Genomic DNA, 19,390 nt, shown 5'->3' on the forward strand with positions numbered 1-19,390 from the left:
CAGTAATAAAACATGTGTTCACTGGAGTCACATCTTTCTGTGTAGTTGTATTGTTTCTTCTGCATTGTAGAGCAATGGATTCACCAGCCTGAAGCTGGCATAATTATTCAAACGTTTGTCAGTACTGCTGTACCTTATCTTTCAGTAAATAAGTACATTATATCATCCGTTTGGGGAGATGGAAACATTTCTATAAATGGACATTGTTAAATCTGCAATTTTTGAGAGTGGGAAAAGTGGAAAAGCTGTATTCGAGATGATATCATGATTCCCCTCTATTTAAAATGAAAAAATATTTCCAAGAAATGTATGTATTGCATGTTGTTGCCCAATACTGCCTTATTAAACCAATGATTTTCAATAATTTACAACTCATCTGTTTGCTTATGTTCAAGCTTCTAGAGATTTTAAGGGGCAAATTCACTAAGATTCGTAGTTGCGCCAGGTGTAACTTTGCGGCACTTTGCCAGGCGTAGTTTCGCCAGCGCTTCGCAAATTCACTCAGGGGTAGCGTAAGGTTGCGAAGTTGCGCTAGCGTTGATTCGCTAAGCAAAGCGAAGTTACGCTAGTGATGGTTAATTTGCATACGGCGCCAAATTCAAATTTCAATGGAGGAATATTTAGCAGCACTACAATTGCCTGGGAAACCTTCAAAACATCAAATAAAATTTTTATTTTGCCCTACACATGTGCCCACTGTATAGTTAATTTGCCATGAGTTAGGAAATGTAGGGGGGGAAGAAGGGGAGCCCCAAAAAAAATTTCGATCTTTTTCAGCCTATCACCCATAATATAGAAAAAACGCCAGCGTTTTTTGGGACTTAGAAAATTTTTTAACTTTTTTTGAAGAAATCCCTATCTACTCTATTGCGCTTCGCCTGGTCTGAGGTGGCGAAGGAAGTCTAGCGTAAAAGGTAGCGTTCAGAAAAATGCGCGCGTTAGTGAATTTGCATAGTTACGTCCGTAAGGGTGTGAAGTTACGCTAGCGAAGTTACGCCAGCGTCCGTTAGTGAATTTGCGAAGTAACGAAAATGGTCAACGCTAGCGAATTGACGCTAGCGTTAGGCGCTTCGGCGCATAGTGAATTTGCCCCAATGCCTCTGCTCATTCTCTTACGGAGCTAAGCGTTTGGTTTAAATGGATTGCTGCAAGTTTGACCTTCCAAGTATTTTCTTTTTAAATGATAAAATTGATCAGTTAATAAATACATTTTCATCTCAACCTTTGAAAGATGTTATTGGTCAAAACTCACTTGGGGGCCATCCATACAAACTAACCTTTTCTACCTGTTCTACTGTAACAGCTTACTGCTTCTAGACTGGCAGATACAATTATTTGGATAACAGCATAGGCAGGCTTTTATTTTATTTTATATACGGGTGATTACTGTCCAAATGGTTATACTTACCAAGATTATAAATGGTATATCACTATTACTGGTAAAGGAAAAACATTTGAGCACATTTTTTTTTGTGGACCGAGATTCCTTCATATGAGCCAGTAGTGTGTTTGTGAATGTTTTAGCAGACCTTTTCATACACATACATACACAGGACACAACAAATGATATTTTCCCTGTTATTGTGACACCTCATCATTTAAAATTCTGTGCTTTGATTTGCAGAAGTGCCAAGTGCCTTTTAGTAAATTGAGTTTGCTAACAGGTTGAGATGCCATATTATCTTTGCTTGCAGCTTGAAATAATCTTACCAGGAAGCCTATATCTGTCATCTGTTAGGTTGACAAGGCATCCATTATTTCTCTTTGATTCTATCTTATAGTTGGAGCCTAATGGTTTTAGTTCTTAGTACTTTAGGAAATAAATGAGATCTCTAAGGGTGTTTAGAGCAGAAGCTTCTTCCTAGAGTGTCTGACTTGGCAGTGCAGGTTAGTGGGCATCTTATGTCTTAACACTGGAGTTTATTAAAGTTTCTGTAACTGCTTAAAGCTAATCTTGTACAGCTATAATGCTGCTTGATTTCTTCATATCTTAACATAGCCTGCAATACAATTTACCACACCACTTTACAGGGTTTCATATATTTATGAACAGAGATAATCTGTGCTCCCCTGACAACCTAAATTAAATAATACAATAAACTACCTAGAGGTGGTGAATCATAAGCTGTGCCTGGACATATGGCATATGTACTACTCTATGAACACCGATGGAAAGGGGATATTGGATGAACAGAATGCCTCTAGAGACATTCCAAGTATATCTAGATAATTCAATTCAGATTTGTACTGTAAATAAGAGTACAATAATTCAATTAATGTTTAAATTGCAGATGTTCATGTAATGATTTAAATTGCTCAGATATTTCTTCAGTGGTTTAACATTAGGCAGCTTATCTTAGCTTTGGGAGAACTATCACAGTTTGTTGTCACTCGTCATGAGTAATTTTCTTTGATATTGGGTTGCTTATATTTTACAAAAGGCTTTTTCCCTTTTTGCAAGTTTGGAGATTTTTGACTTCCATATTTAACAAGTATGCAAATTTTCCCCTGAGTGCTGTATATTAACTCTTGAATACTATGTACAGTATGACATACATTTTCCCTTTCCATATAATAAACATGGGCATCCTGATTCATGGCACATTATAGTAACATTGGACTACTGATTTTGGGAGGTTAGAAGAAAAGTAAACCTCTGATAGATAAGTAAGAGTTAAAGTATTCAGGAAACAGCGTTAGTAGTTAACAATGTAAGGGTTGCCTGTGTTATCAGTTCCCATTTTCTGCTTTTATTTAACTCGTACAATTTTGTCGACCAATTTCCACTGTTTGCTATGAGCATCTTTTTTAAAATCATTCACGGTCTTTACTGTCATTTTTTTACATTTGAGTTTTGAGTTTGCCCAGCACTTCCCTCTTTCATTTCTCAGCAGTTCATTATCCCAATGTCTCAGGCAGTTGCAGTTCTTTAAAATTTAAGTGGCCTTTAAAACTGTCATTTTGTAAACCTCTCCATACTAAAAACATTATTCTACATAATAACTATTCACTAAGCTTATACAATTATATGTGAACCATCCATCTCTTTTAATAGTTTCCAATCATTTTAATCATTTGCAAGCCTTATCCTTGCATTTATTCATAGCTTACTTTAGCATAATAATGCTTTGTATTAACTATTTCCTTACCTATTTCTGTGTTTGATTCAACTAGCCATTTCATCACAGTAGTAACTAAAATGTTCAATTAATTTTCTGCTTCATACTTATATTTTATGACATTATCACAATGCTTTCAGTGTCATTATTAATATTATTATTAGAATTATTAATACATCACTGTTGAAGGGGGACATGAGGTCCCTGAAACTCTTGGGTTTTGTACAAATAAATATTTGGAGGTTCTTTTGGTAAACTTCATTATGTTGTAAGCATGCATCTTTTTTTCTCTATTGTTTATTAATAGGGATGGGCGAATTTGACCCGTTTCATTTCGCTAAAAATTCGGCGCTCACAAAATGTCGCCGACGCCCATTAAATTCTATAGGCGTCAAAAACAAAAAAACAAAAACGCGGTGAAATTTTTTTGATGCGCGTCTTTTTATTTTGACGCATAACGCCATACAAGTCTATGGGCGTCAATTCTTTAGGTGAAAAAATTTGCCCATCCCTATTTTTTAATATTCTGGCCCAGCAAATGTTTTTGTAACATCTCACAACAATCATGAAACAATTTAATGTATCACTTCACTAGCATCATAAATGTCAAAAATGTTAGTATACAAATTAAATTTGCAAACTTGACCCTTCATTATCGTTTTAAATTAAACCAATAATGGTATCTGTGTGATGTGTTGGCTATCCATATTTACTTATCTTTCTTTCGTTAGTGAGAGATGTGTATAAGTGGAAGAATGAGAAGGAGACAAGTGGTACCTGGCAGGTTCACAATCACATGTTACGTTTACAGTTCAATGCTGTCCACATGAATGCATGGCCTATCTCACCATACCATCCAAACTCCACCAGACAATAATGTTGGGTCTGAATTGAAACCCTTTGAGTCTGAAAGCCAAAGTTAGGCTTAAAATCCAATAAACCTTCTTCTCCATTACTTCTTTTTTTTCTCCAAAGACATGGCTTTGATTGCTTGTTTTATAGTTGCACAGATAAGAATATAAAGAGTAACTTCCAAGATTCTACAAATAAGGCTTGTCATTCCTACATTTTTTCAACATCAAGCTGTTTATTTTCCAGAAGTGAAAAATCTGGAATTCACTACAGAGAGAAGTGTTTTTACAGACTAAGTCAATACCTTCAAGAGATAATTAGACATGTTTCCCAGTACACAAAGGGCATAATAGTTAAAACCATTAGTCTAATTATAGGATAATGTGGATTCAAAGAGAAATCAGATTACTGATTTCCCCCCCCCCCACTAATTATTTAAATCTTTGCAAGTGTTTCCCTTTCCATAGCATCGCTTGCAAATCTCCGCTATAAAACTACCTCAGTTTTTTTTCCATGTTATATAATGTGTTATTGGAAAGGAACTTCATTTAAAAATGACTAACCTTAGCAGCTGGCATTTTGTGCAAATGTTGGTGAACAATTTCTTTAAGAAAATTATTAAAAAATGTTAATCAAGGTATTTTGCTTTGAGGGTAAAATTAAACCATATGTATATTATTTTGTTATGAAAAGCTCATCAGCAATTGCAAGCTCTTTGGCACAGAGACCTCCTTCCAGCTGTGTCATACATTTTTGGCATTAGTTTAATTTAAATTTGCATACTTGGGGGGTATTTACTGTACTAAAACACTAATTTACTCTGGGCATGAGCGGCATGGAGTAAGAGCAGACATACCTATACAGAGCTCTGTAACCCAGCATTGCTCACAAAAAAGCCACTAAACACTTTCATTTCTCTGCACCGAGCACAATAGCAGGCGTGGGATACTAGCCGCAACATAGGGAGACACAGAACCAGAGAGCAGGCAGGCACAATGTTGCAGTTTTTGCAAAAAACAGCAAGAGATCCAAGATGTCGCCGAAGACTCGATAATGAGTGCCACCTAAACTTACAGGCCTCTTCACCCAGCTACCAAAGTTCAGATGGGGGAACAGCCGGAGACCCCACAATTTCCAGCGAAATTCGCGAAACAATTTGCGAACCGGAACCGACGTCTACTTTTTTTGGACGCTGGCCGGGCGAATTTTCTCAGTGGTTTCGTGAATTTATTCGCCGGCGGCGAATCGCGGGAATTCCCCGTGAATTTGCGCCTGCCAAATAAATTCGCCCATCACTACCCAGACCCATGACCTCTGGCAAAGACAGGTTCAAAGATACAGAGGTCTGCTGAGTATGAATCACTTTATCACTTTATCTAACCCCATTACCCATATTAGTAATTCATAAGTAGAATCTCAGGGGTTTTCTTTTCTCCTTGTACTTCAAAAGTATTTGGTTTACTTTAGCTGGTTTACATAAATGTTGTTTTTTTCAATGTTTCATAGTTCACATATAGGATACATATAAATAAAGAAAATACCTACCCTCCCTCTCACCATAGATATTCCCATCAGGAAAACTCCAGGGCTAGATCAGAGCCTGGAGGCAATGCAGCTATGATTTTAGATATTAACCATGGATAAGCTGCTTACGATAAATGTGAATGGCCTTAATAGTGTACTTAAAAGATATTTGGTTATAAAAATTCACAGGCTCAAGCCAGACTTAGCACTAGTCCAAGGGACACATTTCAAGTGCTCAGATGTTTCAGCTTTGAAATCCAACCTATACCCTAAGGTTTATCAAGCCTCTGCAGAGGCAAAAAATGTTGGATTACTAATTATGATTCATAAAGATTGCCCTTTACAGGTCTCTAAAGTTGATGCAGACTCTGCAGGCCGGTACTTAATCCTTATGGGATCCCTGGGAGGAAACCCCATAATAATTATGAACCTCTATGCTCCAATCAAGGGCCAGATAAAATTCCTCTACTCCATATTGACAAAAGCCAGAGGAAATTATGAAACCCCTATCATAATGGGTTGAGATTTCAATCTAGTGCTCTCAGAGTTAAGGCATCGATCCACCCACCCCTGAATAGAGACACCTCTGAGCAATCCAAAAAACTATGCCAGTTAATTCGAAAACTGGACCTTAGGGATGCCTGGAGGGTATATCATCCCAATGAGAGGGGTTAAACTTTTTACTCAGCAAGACACAACTTCTCTACCAGAATAGACTACTTCTACCCCGATCAGGTGGGATTCATCCACGGCAGACAAGCTGAACATAACACCCGAAGGGCCATTAATACTATAAATCTGATAAATAAAACTCCTGTGGTCATACTCAGTTTGGAGGCTGAGAATGTGTTTGATCGCTTAGATTGGCGCTTCATGCTGGACTTGCTGCAACAAATAGGGTTTGAAGGCCCTTTTCTAACAGCCATAAAAGCACTATACTGTATTCCACCCCTACAGCTACTCTCAAACTCCCAGGAGCTTCTAGCAGGCCCATCAATATCTCAAATGGGATCAGATGGGGCTGCCCACTTTCCCCTCTCCTATATGTCCTAAGTATAGAGCCATTAGATACAGTTACTTTCCCAATATGGTAACCATTCAGGCTACAAACTGAACCTCCAGAAGTCAGAGGCACTCACCCTAAATATCTTGTGAGCGGAAAGCACCGAGAACTAATTTTAAATACAAATGGAAATACTGCTCCTTGCGCTATATGGGGATCCAGCTTACAATATCTTACTTCCAGCTCTATAGATACAACTATATCCCACTCATAAAATCCATTACTCCACTTTTAGAAAAATGGAGTACATGCACATTGTTCCTAAACATAAATACATGTTACAGTGGGAGTGGTAGCTCTCAAATATGCTAACTCTAGAGCAGTGGGAAGATATAATGCGTGTAGGAGCGTCAGGAGGCGAATTTGTGCCATTTCACTTAACCGAAAAATTTGCAAATTTCGTGCGAAATTCGCGAAACGGCAAAAAATTCCCGAAACGGTGTCTCGTTTTTGATGCCGGCGCACATTCGCTGGCGAATTTTTTTTTGACGCCGGTGAATTTTTGCAAATTTATTCGCCGCCGGCGAATCGCGCAGATTCGTGCCTGCCAAATAAATTCGCCCATCACTAGTCACATGTGTAACACAGAAAGAAAATGTCTATAAGACAATATTCTCTTGGTATTACACCCCAGAAACAGCAATGTGCTGTTGAGCAATGTGGTTGTGGCAATGTGCCCTCTTGGGCCTACCTCACTTGGATATTCCTACTCCTGAACAGAAGCTGTTAAACTATATATATATATATATATATATATATTTATATATATATATATATATATATATATATATATATATATATATATATATATATATATATATATATATATATATATACAGCAGCTAGGCTCTCACTTACTTCTAAGTGGCTCTTACAAAAGCGAGGTAATGACTCAAATCGGTGCAATGAAACTAATGGAGGAAATGACAGCTAGACTTAGAGGGAAGATTTCCCAGCATTAGAAAATTTGGTCGAAATGGGACTACTTTGTTTCTCGTAACCGTAAGGAAAGGGATAGGAAAAGTCAATGTATCCACCCTCTATTGTAATAGCTTACTTTTTACTTGTTTTCTTTTCTTTTCTTTTTGTTTTAATCCTATTTTCCTCTTTGATATATGATTATTGTCTATGTAAACGTTTGACAACAAAATGCTGTAAAATCTTCATATCTCTGATGTCAGAGAAAAGTTGCATTGTCTTGAAACCTATATGACAGAATCAAATAAAATTTAAGTTACAAAAAAAACCCTTCTAATTTACTGTATATTATTGTTTCATTAAAACAAAATTGACCTAACTCCCATCCACAAATTTAACTAATTTATCAAATAATCTGCTCGAAAAAGTCGATGCGGGAAAAGTTTTTTTTCAGATTATCCGGTACAGATCACAATGACAAGAAATATCTTCAGGGACATCTGTAATTGACTTCTACATGACCTCAACATTTTTAAAAATTAGAGATTTTTTTCCTCTTAAAATTAGAGTTTTCCCCTTTTAAAAACTCGACCAGAAAAAAACTGAGGCTTCATAAATAGAACCCTTTGCCTTTTCTTAAAAGTGATAGTGTATACATAGCCAGTGCACTCATTAAGCCTCTGATGCAAGGGAAATGGCTTGTGCTGGTATTGATGCCATCCTCCTGAAGTGAAACTATTCACACAAATACAATAAAAATTGTATTTGAAAATGGTACCACAACTTGGCCTGATTTGCCAAAAAGGATGCTAATTTACATCCATATTGATGAGCTACAGTTGCAGCAGCAAATGCTATTTAGTGGGTGTCTTCAGTTTTGGTGTTCTGGAGAAAACCGCTGCTTACTGGGAAAAAAACAACAATTTAAACCCACATTTTGCACTTTCTATTGCATGAAAAGTCAGTTTGGTAATTTAGCTCTTATATATTCAATTTTTTTATGTACACTAGTGGCAATATAAAAACAGAAAGAACTATATACATGTACAACCAATGCAGTAAAATATAAATCTATTCATACACAATCATTCCAGTTCCCACACATCTGCTCCCTTCTCTTGCTTTTCATATTTCTGTTGCACTCTGAGTGCTTCAGATGTAAGCATCTGCCACAGTAGATTTTTCTGTCCATCTGTGCAGAAGTATGATGTATTCATGGCAATTAGCTTTCAAGTTGCTATGCATAATAACATGGATTACTAGGAATGGCTGATGTAGAGGTGATTGCATCTAGCACAATCCTCAATCTGTGCCATACTCTGTTATCCAGAAAGGTTTGATGCGAGCTTTTAAACAGACACTTTGACTATAGGGTCAAGGTAATTACTTCTGCTTTCATTATCATATATTATTTAAAAAAAGCTAAATAGGAATTTGATATATAAAGCATGATACAGAACATACAAACAAATGTAAAGGAGTCATCCATCAATACATACATTCAAGGTTGAATATTTTTCAAAAGTCACATGCTAATGTAGCATATTGGGCCAGATTCAATTCAGTGAGAAAATGGTCTATCAAGTGAATGAACATGATTCAATATGAGATACAATTAAATTCAGAAAAACTTATCTCAAGGTTTATTAAGCGAAAACGCTACTGAAGTCTATGGGAAAAAAACTGGAATTTAATTTTGAGAAAAGTTTTTATCTTCTCAATTTGACTCGTCTATACTGTAAGTTTTTACGTGATAAACCATGAGATAACTTTTTCTCACTGAATTGAATCTGGTCCATTATATGTTAAGTGTTGATGCTATTAGATTAAGTGCAGCATTATGGGGCACATTTACAAAGCTCGAGTGAAGGATTCAAATTAAAAAAATTTCGAAGTGTTTTTTGGGCTACTTCGACCATCGAATGGGCTACTTCGACCTTCGACTACTACTTCGACTTCGAATCGAACGATTCGAACTAAAAATCGTTCGACTATTCGACCATTCGATAGTCGACGTACTGTCTCTTTAAGAAAAACTTCGACCCCCTACTTCGGCAGCTAAAAGCTACCGAAGTCAATGTTAGCCTATGGGGAAGGTCCCCATAGGCTTGCCTGAGATTTTTTGATCGAAGGATATTCCTTCGATCGTTGTATTAAAATCCTTCGAATCGTTCGATTCGAAGGATTTAATCGTTCGATCGCAGGATTTGCGCTAAATCGTTCGACTTCGATATTCGAAGTCGAACGATTTTAGTTCCTAGTCGAATATCGAGGGTAACCCTCGATATTCGACCCTTCATACATCTGCCCCTAAGTGTTTTTTTGATTAGCTTCTCAGTTACTAAATATGGAGACATAAGATGTACTTTTTTACTGAATATGGAATTTATGCATTTCTAGGTTATATTGCTGTTGAAGGGTAATATGATTGTGGTCCATGTTTGTAGCTAATGCCTCTTTTGAAGGGTTGTTTGCCTTTCACTGTATCAATATAAAGTAGGATACTTCAGACTAGAGGAACAGAACTTTCATCTGAAGACTGCTTTAGGTGGTTCTTCACGGTGAGAGCAGTAAGGTTGTGGAGTGCCCTGCCTGGTGATGTTGTGATGGCTGATTCTATTAATGCCTTTAGTGGAACTGTTCCGTGTGAAAATATAAACTGGGTAAACAGATGTGTGCAAAATAAAAAAAATTTCTATTATAGTTAGTTAGTCTGTAATGTAAAATGTAAAATGTATAAAGGCTGGAGTAACTGGATGTGTAACATAATAGCCGCAACACTACTTCCTGCTTTTCAGCTTTATAACTCTGAGTTAGTGAGCGACTTGAAGGGGGGCCACATGGTATATATCTGTTCAGTGAGTTTGTAATTGATCCTCAGCGTTCAGCTCAGATTCAAAAGCAACAGATATGACCCATGTGGCCGCCCTTCAAGCATCTGATTAGTTACTGCCTGGTAACCAGGGTAACCAATCAGTGGAAACCAAGAGAGCTGAAAAGCAGGAAGTAGTGTTCTGGCTATTATGTTAGACATCCAGTCACTCCAGCCTTTATACATTACATATTTACATATAACTAACTATATTAGAAACATTTTTTTATCTTGCACAGCCTATTCTCTATTTACTTTGTTTTTATTTTTACACTGAACAATTCCTTTAAGGATGGCTTGAATGATTTCTTGAACAAGCATAATATATATATATATATATATATATATATATATATATATATATATATATATATATATATATATATATATATATATATATATATATATATATATATATATATATATATATATAAAATCAAAATTAAATATGTAACTTTTATTATGTTGAAATTGATATGAATGTCTACTACAGTAGGTAACTATGTTACTATGTTATGTCTTCATTTTTTTGCAAATTCATAATGGAGAAGTTTTTTTTTCATAATGGAGAATGTTTTTTCCCTTTGGGCAAATAAACCTTAAATTCTTCACGATTTATTATACCAGGATGCTGGTAAAAGTCAGAATATGAAAATCTGCCATCTCACACCTGCCGAGGTCATGGAGAAGTCAATGGCAGATGTCTATTTTACAATTTAAAGATATCTGATAATACAAAAAATAATACAAAATAATACAAAAAATCTGGGTTTTTGGGTGATAACCCGAAAAAATCTAGCAATTAGAGCGGCAAACATTCATACGATTTTAGTTTTCTCTCAAGTTTGACGGGTCTTTTCCCAAGTTATTTTATTGATAAAGTTTGGTCAAGCTTAGTTTAATAAAAATATTAGCTCACATGTAGCTCACATGGTATTAATAGTATGGGTACTTTGATCCTCAAGAAAAGTTGTAGGTACAGTAATGAGTGACAAGGACCTTCAGTAAGTACAGTCATTACTATACATAAGGTATGTTTACAAGTGTACCAATGTCTGCATGCCAAGTTGTAGCCAGCGGAAGCAGCTGCTTAGCTTTTTCTAGATCTATATGTCATCTGTTTGCCAAAATACAGTTGTACAGAGATGTGTAAAGTAAATATTTTTTTATATGTATTTTTTAAGCTGCACCATCCTTCCCAGGGATTTCGGTTTGGTACAGTAAGAGAAAGTAGTGCTGAAGGTTATGTGAAGAAAAGCTTTCCTGAGATGCATGAATATATGAGAAGATATAATGCACCCTCAACGTCTGAAGGAGTAAAATTTTTAAAGTAGGTTCAAGTTTCTTTCTCACTCTCTTTTTTGCCAGCACACAGTATTATGTTATGTGAAATTAATAAGGTCTAATTTGCTATAAAGCATAATGCTTAATTCACCATTATGTGAGTGAATGATATTCTGAGTCAATTTGCAATTGGTTTTCATGTTTTATTATTTGTGGCTTTTGAGTTATTTAGCTTTTTATTCAGCAGCTTCAGCTATTTGTTTACTGGGATCCAAATAATCCTAGCAATCATACCTTGATTTAAATAACTGGAATAAGAATAGGAGAAGCCTAAATAGAAAGATGAGTGATAAAAAAGTATTAGGGGCCAATTCATTAACTTCGAGTGAAGGATTCGAAGTAAAAAAACTTTTTTTGGCTACTTCGACCATCGAATGGGCTACTTCGACCTTCGACTACGACTTCGACTCGAATGATTTGAACTAAAAATCGTTCGACTATTCGACCATTCGATAGTCGAAGTACTGTTTCTTTAAGAAAAAACTTCGACCCCCTAGTTCGCCACCTAAAAGCTACCGAACCCAATGTTAGCCTATGGGGAAGGTCCCCATAGGCTTGGCTAATTTTTTTGGTCGTAGGATAATCCTTCGATCGTTGGATTGAAATCCTTCGAATCATTCGATTCGAAGGATTTAATCGTTCGATCGAATGATTATTCCTTCGATCGTACGATCACAGTATTTGCACAAAATCCTTCGACTTCGATATTCGAAGTCGAAGGATTTTCATTCCCAGTCGAATATTGAGGGTTAATTAACCCTTGATATTCGACCCTTGATGAATTTGCCTTTCAGAGCATTTCTTGTTTAAATGGGGTCAGTGGCCCCCATTTAAAAGCTAGAGAGAGTCAGAAGAAGAAGGCAATTCTTTCAAGCGATATAAATAATAAATAATGAAGACCAATTGAACATTTGCTTGGAATTGGCCATTCTATAACAAACTTAAAGTTAACTTGAAGGTGAACCGCCACTGCATTAGAAGTAATTTTGATCACTCTGCTGCAAGTTACAAAATGAGAACACAAATCAGATTGGCACCTATGGATAATTGAACTTGTCCAGTTTACAGCATGTTAGTAAGTTAGCCCCATACCTTCTTTTTGACCGTTTTAGATCTTTATGAGGGAAATCAATGTAATACCTGCAATCATTTCAGGATGTCTGAATAACGCCATTGCAGTTTGAGAGCTGGAAATGTAAGCTGCTTACAGGAAATACTGTACTTAAAGATAAATAGGCCAGGTTGTCATTTTAATGCACACATACATGCAATTTGCTCATTTATGCTGGTGACAAGGTAATTGGTTCATTATGATGACTAAGTGGAGAAATCTTGAAAACCTTTGCTGTTGCTAGATGTTTGCAGCTGAACTTTAACACCATTATTTAACTGTTTTTCATAATTTGCCACACAGCCCTTTTTCATCCATTAGTTTAATGTGTTTGAATTAAAAGTTTCCCTGTGTTCTAGAGATTAGTTTGGGATAATCAGTCATATTATTTTTGCCCAATCTGACTCTGAGCTATTAGGCAGTACCTGTGCTATAAAACCAGTGGTTCTGGATGCATAGTTGGCCAAAGGGACATAAAGGTGTGATTTGCATGTCTCTGCCCATAATGCCTTATGGGAGAATTAAACTCAAATTTTTGGTATTAAGCCAGTGCTAGGTATATGACACGAGACAAGTAAAAACCTTCTGTTTTCAGAATGCCTCATGCTGCATGTTGCGCATGTGCAGAGCTTTTGGCTCCTTTTAGCCCATCTCACCCTAACCAGGCTAGGTTCTTTGCTATGTGTATTTGAATATTGTTGAATACTTAAAAATCTTGAATGTGCTCTAATTTATTAAAAAAAAATCTTGAATCTTTAAAATTTGATCATGCAAACACGTGAAAAAACAACTGGAACGCAGTACAACCTCTTTGCCAAGGTTTGAATTAATCTCAGAAACTCAAAATTGAAAAATAGCTTGAATTTGCTAATGCAACAAATATAATACTATACCAGTTTTTAGATGATGAATTTTAATATTTGAGTTTTCAAGGGTTTTTTTCCCTCAAAAATTTGGAAACTCAATTTTTTGCTGCAAATAACTCAAATCATGGTAAAAAGTCAAATCCTATTATTGATGAATCTGCCCTTTAAAGGAGAACTCAACCCAAGAATTAAAAAAATCCCCTGCCTAGTAAGCAAAATAATCCCCACTCCCTGCTTCCCCTCGCAGAGGTCAATAGGTCTGAAAATGTCTGTAAAATGTTCCTACCTAACAGTGTAAAGTAAGCGCAGCGCAGCTTGTGGGTGCCATCTTCTGAATCTTTCAAATTTTTTGGTTCCTCCGGATTTCTTCGGGTCCTCTTCGGCAATTCGGGTCCTTTTCGGCATTTGGAAGATGCCCCCACAAGCTCTGCTGCGCTTACTCTGCACTGTTAAGTGGGAAAAATGTTATGGACATTTTTAGTCCTTTTGAAATCTGCTAGGGGAAGCAGGGAGGGGACCATCTTGCTTACTAGACTGGGCTTTTTTTAATTCTTGGATTGAGTTCTCCTTTAATGTATCTTCAAGCTTACAGAGCTGCACAACAGAGGTTCATGCATGTAAGTAATACGTATTGCTCGCTTTGGCTGTTAATTAAGCGTTTGTTAATTAAAACACTACACTAAGGGGCATATTTATCAAGGGTCGAATTTCAAATTGAAAAAACTTCGAAATTCGAATATAAAAAGACCAACCGAAATGAAGCCGAAGATTTTCTTTGGTGGAATAGTTCTGTTTTTGATCGAAATGGTCCGTATTCCGAATCCGAATTCGAATCGTACGAATCGAACGAATATCGAATTCAATTAAATTAGATTCAAAGATTTTCCCCAAAAAAACTTAGATTTTTCAAAGTGCACCAATTGACTCCAAATGGATTCTAGGAAGTCCCCAATAAGCTAAAACAGCAATTCACCAGGTTTTAGATGGCAAATGGTGGTCGAATTTTTAAAGAGACAGTACAAATTTGTTTCAAATTGAAATTGAATTTGGACTATTCCCTAGTCGAAGTACACAAAAAATAGCTTGAGATTCGAATTGTTTTCATTTGAGAAATTCAATTCTCGAGCTTTGATAAATCTGCCCCTAAGACAATAACTGGAATATAAATATATTCGACTGATGGAAAAATACAGCACTGTTTCAATTATGTATCATATGTTTCTGTTTTCCCACAAATTGCTCAATTTTTATATGACCTAAGAACCCTTAATCCCAAAATTTACACAATCCTGGATTTTGCATTAGATTTACACTGGTCCATTGAAAACATATTATCATGTTTATTTTGTATTACCAAAATGATATATACCCTAGTAACATCAACATGTTACTACAACAAGTTATTTACATTGTTTTTGGTTTTGTGGACAGAAATGATCCAGAGGCATTGGATGCCTTCATTATGGATAAAGCCCTCCTGGATTATGAGGTATCTATAGATGCCGATTGCAAGTTACTGACGGTTGGCAAGCCATTTGCAATTGAAGGTATTCATTTTTAAATTGTTAATTGCAAATATTTATGTTTAGGCACATTGTCAGAGATATAATTCATAAATTATCTATAATGTTACATAATATTAATTATAACACATACATTTTTTTATATGCAATAAACATGGTAAAAAAAATTTCAACAAATTAGAACAAGTTAAATATTTATGATATGCTAGTAAATTCTTCCTTTGAATAGACACAGACCTTTTCTTATGGTTGAAAATGTTAGGGAAATTGTATGAAAATCACATAACTACCTGTTAACCTCTGAAATCATTGTTATATAACTAGTCCTTTGCTGAGGGCAACATGTTGTTTTATTCAAATTTAAAATTTATGACATTATGTGACATGCTAGTTGCTGATTTATTATCCTTTTTTCAGTTTTTTCTCTCTTTGTTTAGGATATTTTTCCATGATCGTCACTTAAAACCTGACAAGCTTTTTCTTTTTTGATAAAGGACGATCATAAAAAAATACTGCACCTGGGAGAAATAAGCAATCGATGCAGTTACATCAAACTACCAGATCCTGCCACTCAAAATATAATAAATCATCCCCTAGAACTAGAACTTTGGAATTATGGGAAAGTAGTAGTATGGTGTGCAAAACACAAAGTAAAAACAAATATAGATAAAGCACTGTATTTAATGAACAGTTATATATAATTATACATTTTTTTTTGAAAAATATTATTTATATTTACATAGCATATTTAGAGACACACACACACACACACAGTATATATGGAACATATGGAACACGGAAGAACACTCAACAAACAAAACCACAGCATGCCTGGGTGCAGGTAAAACATGTACAAAATAGCAAAAAAATACCGGACTCAATATGCTCAGTTAGAATAACTGATTTTAAAAGACAAACAAAAGAAATTCCAACATTTCGATCACATCATAGTGATCTTCCTCAGGGAAAAAACTAATATATATACCTACTCCTAGGGGCACATTTGCTAAGGGTCGAATATCGAGGGTTGATTAATATTCGACCCTCGAAGTAAAATCCTTCGGCTTCGAATATCGAAGTCGAAGGATTTACCACAAATACTTTGGTCAAATGATCGAAGGAAAAATCGTTCGATCAAACGATGAAATCCTTCGAATTGAACGATTCGAAGGATTTTAATCCATCGATCAAAGGATTTTCCTTCGATCAAAAAAAAGCTTAGAAAGCTTATGGGGAAGGTTCCCATAGGCTAACATTGTAGCTCGGTAGGTTTAAACTACCGAAGTATGTAGTCAAAGTTTTTTTTAAAGAGACAGTACTTCGACTATCGAATGGTCGAACGATTTTTAGTTTGAATCGTTCGAATCGAAGTCGAAGGTCGTAGAAGCCTATTCAATGGTCGAAGTACACAAAAAAAAACTTCGAAATTCGAAGTTTTTTTACTTCGAATCCTTTACTCGAGCTTAGTAAATGTGCCCCTTAGACTAAACTAACTAGATCTTAAGATCACAGTAGTTTTGGATATTATGTTTATCCAAGAAATTATCCAAGCCACTCTTAAAGGCATCAATAGAATCTGTTATCGGCAGGACATTCCACAACCTCACTGACCTCACCATGAAGAACCATCTACGCCATGGCCAGAACTAAGCGTAGGCAGAAGATGCAAATGTAGAGGAGTGCCAGGCAAGTACATCTTCTGCTGCCTTCTCCTAGTTTGGATACTTGCGTCCCCCCACCTGAGGCAGCAATTCTTGTATAATCAGAGTGTGCGTTCGTCTGTACATGCACACGAGCGTTTCCTCGAAGGTTGAGCTCTTGTTCACGTGAACACAATGAGGAATGATGTCGTTGGCTGGGTTGCATAGGGCCCAGCACTGATCTACGCTTCTAAATAGATGTTCTGTTCCTCTAGTCTAAAATGGTGGCCTCTGGTGCCTTCGACTTTTCTATGGGAAAAATGATCCCCATTATTCTGTCTGTAATGTCCTCTGATGTAAAAAGTAATCAAGTCCCCACACACGTGCATTTTCCCCAGAGAAAACAACTCCAACATAGTCATAGTCTTTCCTGATAGTTTAAAGGGATACTGTCATGGGATTCATTCATGTCATTTTTTTTCCAAAATGAATCAGTTAATAGCGCTACTCCAGCAGAATTCTGCACTGAAATCCATTTCTCAAAAGAGCAAACAGATTTTTTTATATTCAATTTTGAAATCTGACATGGGGCTAGACATTTTGTCAATTTCCCAGCTGCCCCTGGTCATGTGACTTGTTTTTTCCCATGACAGTATCCCTTTAATATTCCAATCCTTTTACCGCCCTAGTTGCATGCACTATTGCCAGCTCATTAATATCCTTCTTATGGACTGGAGCCCAAAGCTGCACTGCATACTCAACCTGAGGCCTTACCAGAGACCTATAAAGAGTCAAAATGATGTTTATATCTCTCAAAGTTAATGACCTTTTTATGCAAGATCTGCTTAAAAATAAATAACATGAATAAAAGTGGACAAATAGTATAATAAATTATATTTAAAGAGAGAGAAACTGTATACTTCCAACCATATAAGTAGTAATAATAGTTATCAGCCTATAGGTTTCCTCAAAATAGCACGAGACACTTAGGAGAATGATCTTGGAGTACTGTACTTTAATCATGGTCATTCTGAGATTAAAATGCAGAAACTCTCATATATAAAATAGAGGAACATATTGGAGTTTAAGAGCATTCTCTGACTGCAGGGTCTACTCCCACATTATTATTTTTCTAAATCTAGTCTATGTTGCAATCATTCTCTATTCATTGCCTTTTTTATGTTTATGCCTATCATTCTCGGCTGTTGTGAATCACTAAACACACCGGCTTGTTAGTGATTCTATCTGTTTTCATACCTTTCCTGTATCAGAGAGGAATCAATACCTAGCAATACCTAGCAATACCTAGCATAGCATGCTTTAGCCATCTGCCATAAATTAACTAAAATATTTAGAATATATATTTTAAAATATATAAAATATTGCAACAAACCTACAGTTTGCAACATTGACAGTCATGCATATCTGATAAAATCTCACCTACTGCACTGCCAGCTAAACCATTCTATTTACTGACTGCTTACTATTGTCTGTACTTGTAAATCCTGTGTTCTGACAGTAAAAATAGGATTATATCATGATAAAACTAATGTTTAACTATTTATTTGTAACAAAAGTTTGGAGAAGGACGATTTCAAAGGCGGTGATATACTGTAATGAAGTTAGTATTTGGAAACCCGTTATCCAGAAATCTCTGAATTGCGTAAGGGCATTTCTCACCTAGACTCCATTGTATCCAAATAATCCACATTTTTAAAAATGATTTCCTTTTTTCTATGTAGTAATAAAACAGTACTTTGTACTTGATCCAAAGCTATTTGTAAAAACAATTGCTATTGAAAGCAGCATTTGCTGCTTGTTACTTTTTAACACATGTTGCAAAAGTCTTAGTTCCCCAGCAAAGACAGGTCTGATAATCTGCTGCCTTGTTTTATAACAAACACTGTTATCAATAGCAATACACATACAAACACCATAGAAAATGTGTACTGAATGTATATTGCAAAGTGCTTAGAGTTAGGTTTTGTTTTATTAGGCAAGCAATAGTGATGGGCGAATTTGCGCCGTTTCACTTCGCGGGAAAATTCGTGAATTTCGCGTGAAATTCGCGTGAAATTGTTGAAACTGCGGAAAATTCGCGAAACGCCGCCGTCTCGTTTTTGACGCCGGCGTCCGTTTTTTCGAAAAAAAAATTTTGACGCCGGTGAATTTTTGCCGAAAATTTTCGCAGGCGTTTGCCGAATTTATTCACTGGCGGCGAATCGCGCAAATTCGCCGCAAATTCGTGCCTGGCGAATAAATTCGCCCATCACTAGCAAACAACTATTTTTTGTGTTGACGTTGCTTTTAAGGAGACTTGCTTGCTTTTATGCACATTGTATTTATTGGAGTAGTTCACTGTTGATTTTGAGGTATGTTTTTCCGGTGCAGTACATGATTTTTTAAATTCCTGGTTGATATATGACAGTGCCCTAATCAGAAATTTCTTAGGTTATGGTTTTGGAAACATACAAGGGCCAATAAGATGATGATTTAGTCAAGAGTGGCTGAATCAGCAGACAGGATTGGCATGTTCATGTCAGCTTAAAGTTATTTCA

General features: G+C 36.1%; 1 protein-coding gene across 1 annotated transcript in view; it reads left to right on the forward strand.

The window, feature by feature from the left end:
* The window catches only part of LOC108713682 (glutamate receptor ionotropic, NMDA 3A), a 193,529-nt gene that overhangs the window by 114,327 nt on the left and 59,812 nt on the right, over nucleotides 1–19,390 (forward strand). Inside the window, exons 4-5 of the mRNA XM_018257197.2 lie at nucleotides 11,533–11,678; nucleotides 15,101–15,216. Of these exons, the coding sequence (XP_018112686.2) occupies nucleotides 11,533–11,678; nucleotides 15,101–15,216 (262 nt within the window). The remainder of the gene's footprint in view (nucleotides 1–11,532; nucleotides 11,679–15,100; nucleotides 15,217–19,390) is intronic.

Source organism: Xenopus laevis, chromosome 1L (assembly GCF_017654675.1).
Source record: "Xenopus laevis strain J_2021 chromosome 1L, Xenopus_laevis_v10.1, whole genome shotgun sequence".
NCBI classification, from domain to species: domain Eukaryota; kingdom Metazoa; phylum Chordata; class Amphibia; order Anura; family Pipidae; genus Xenopus; species Xenopus laevis.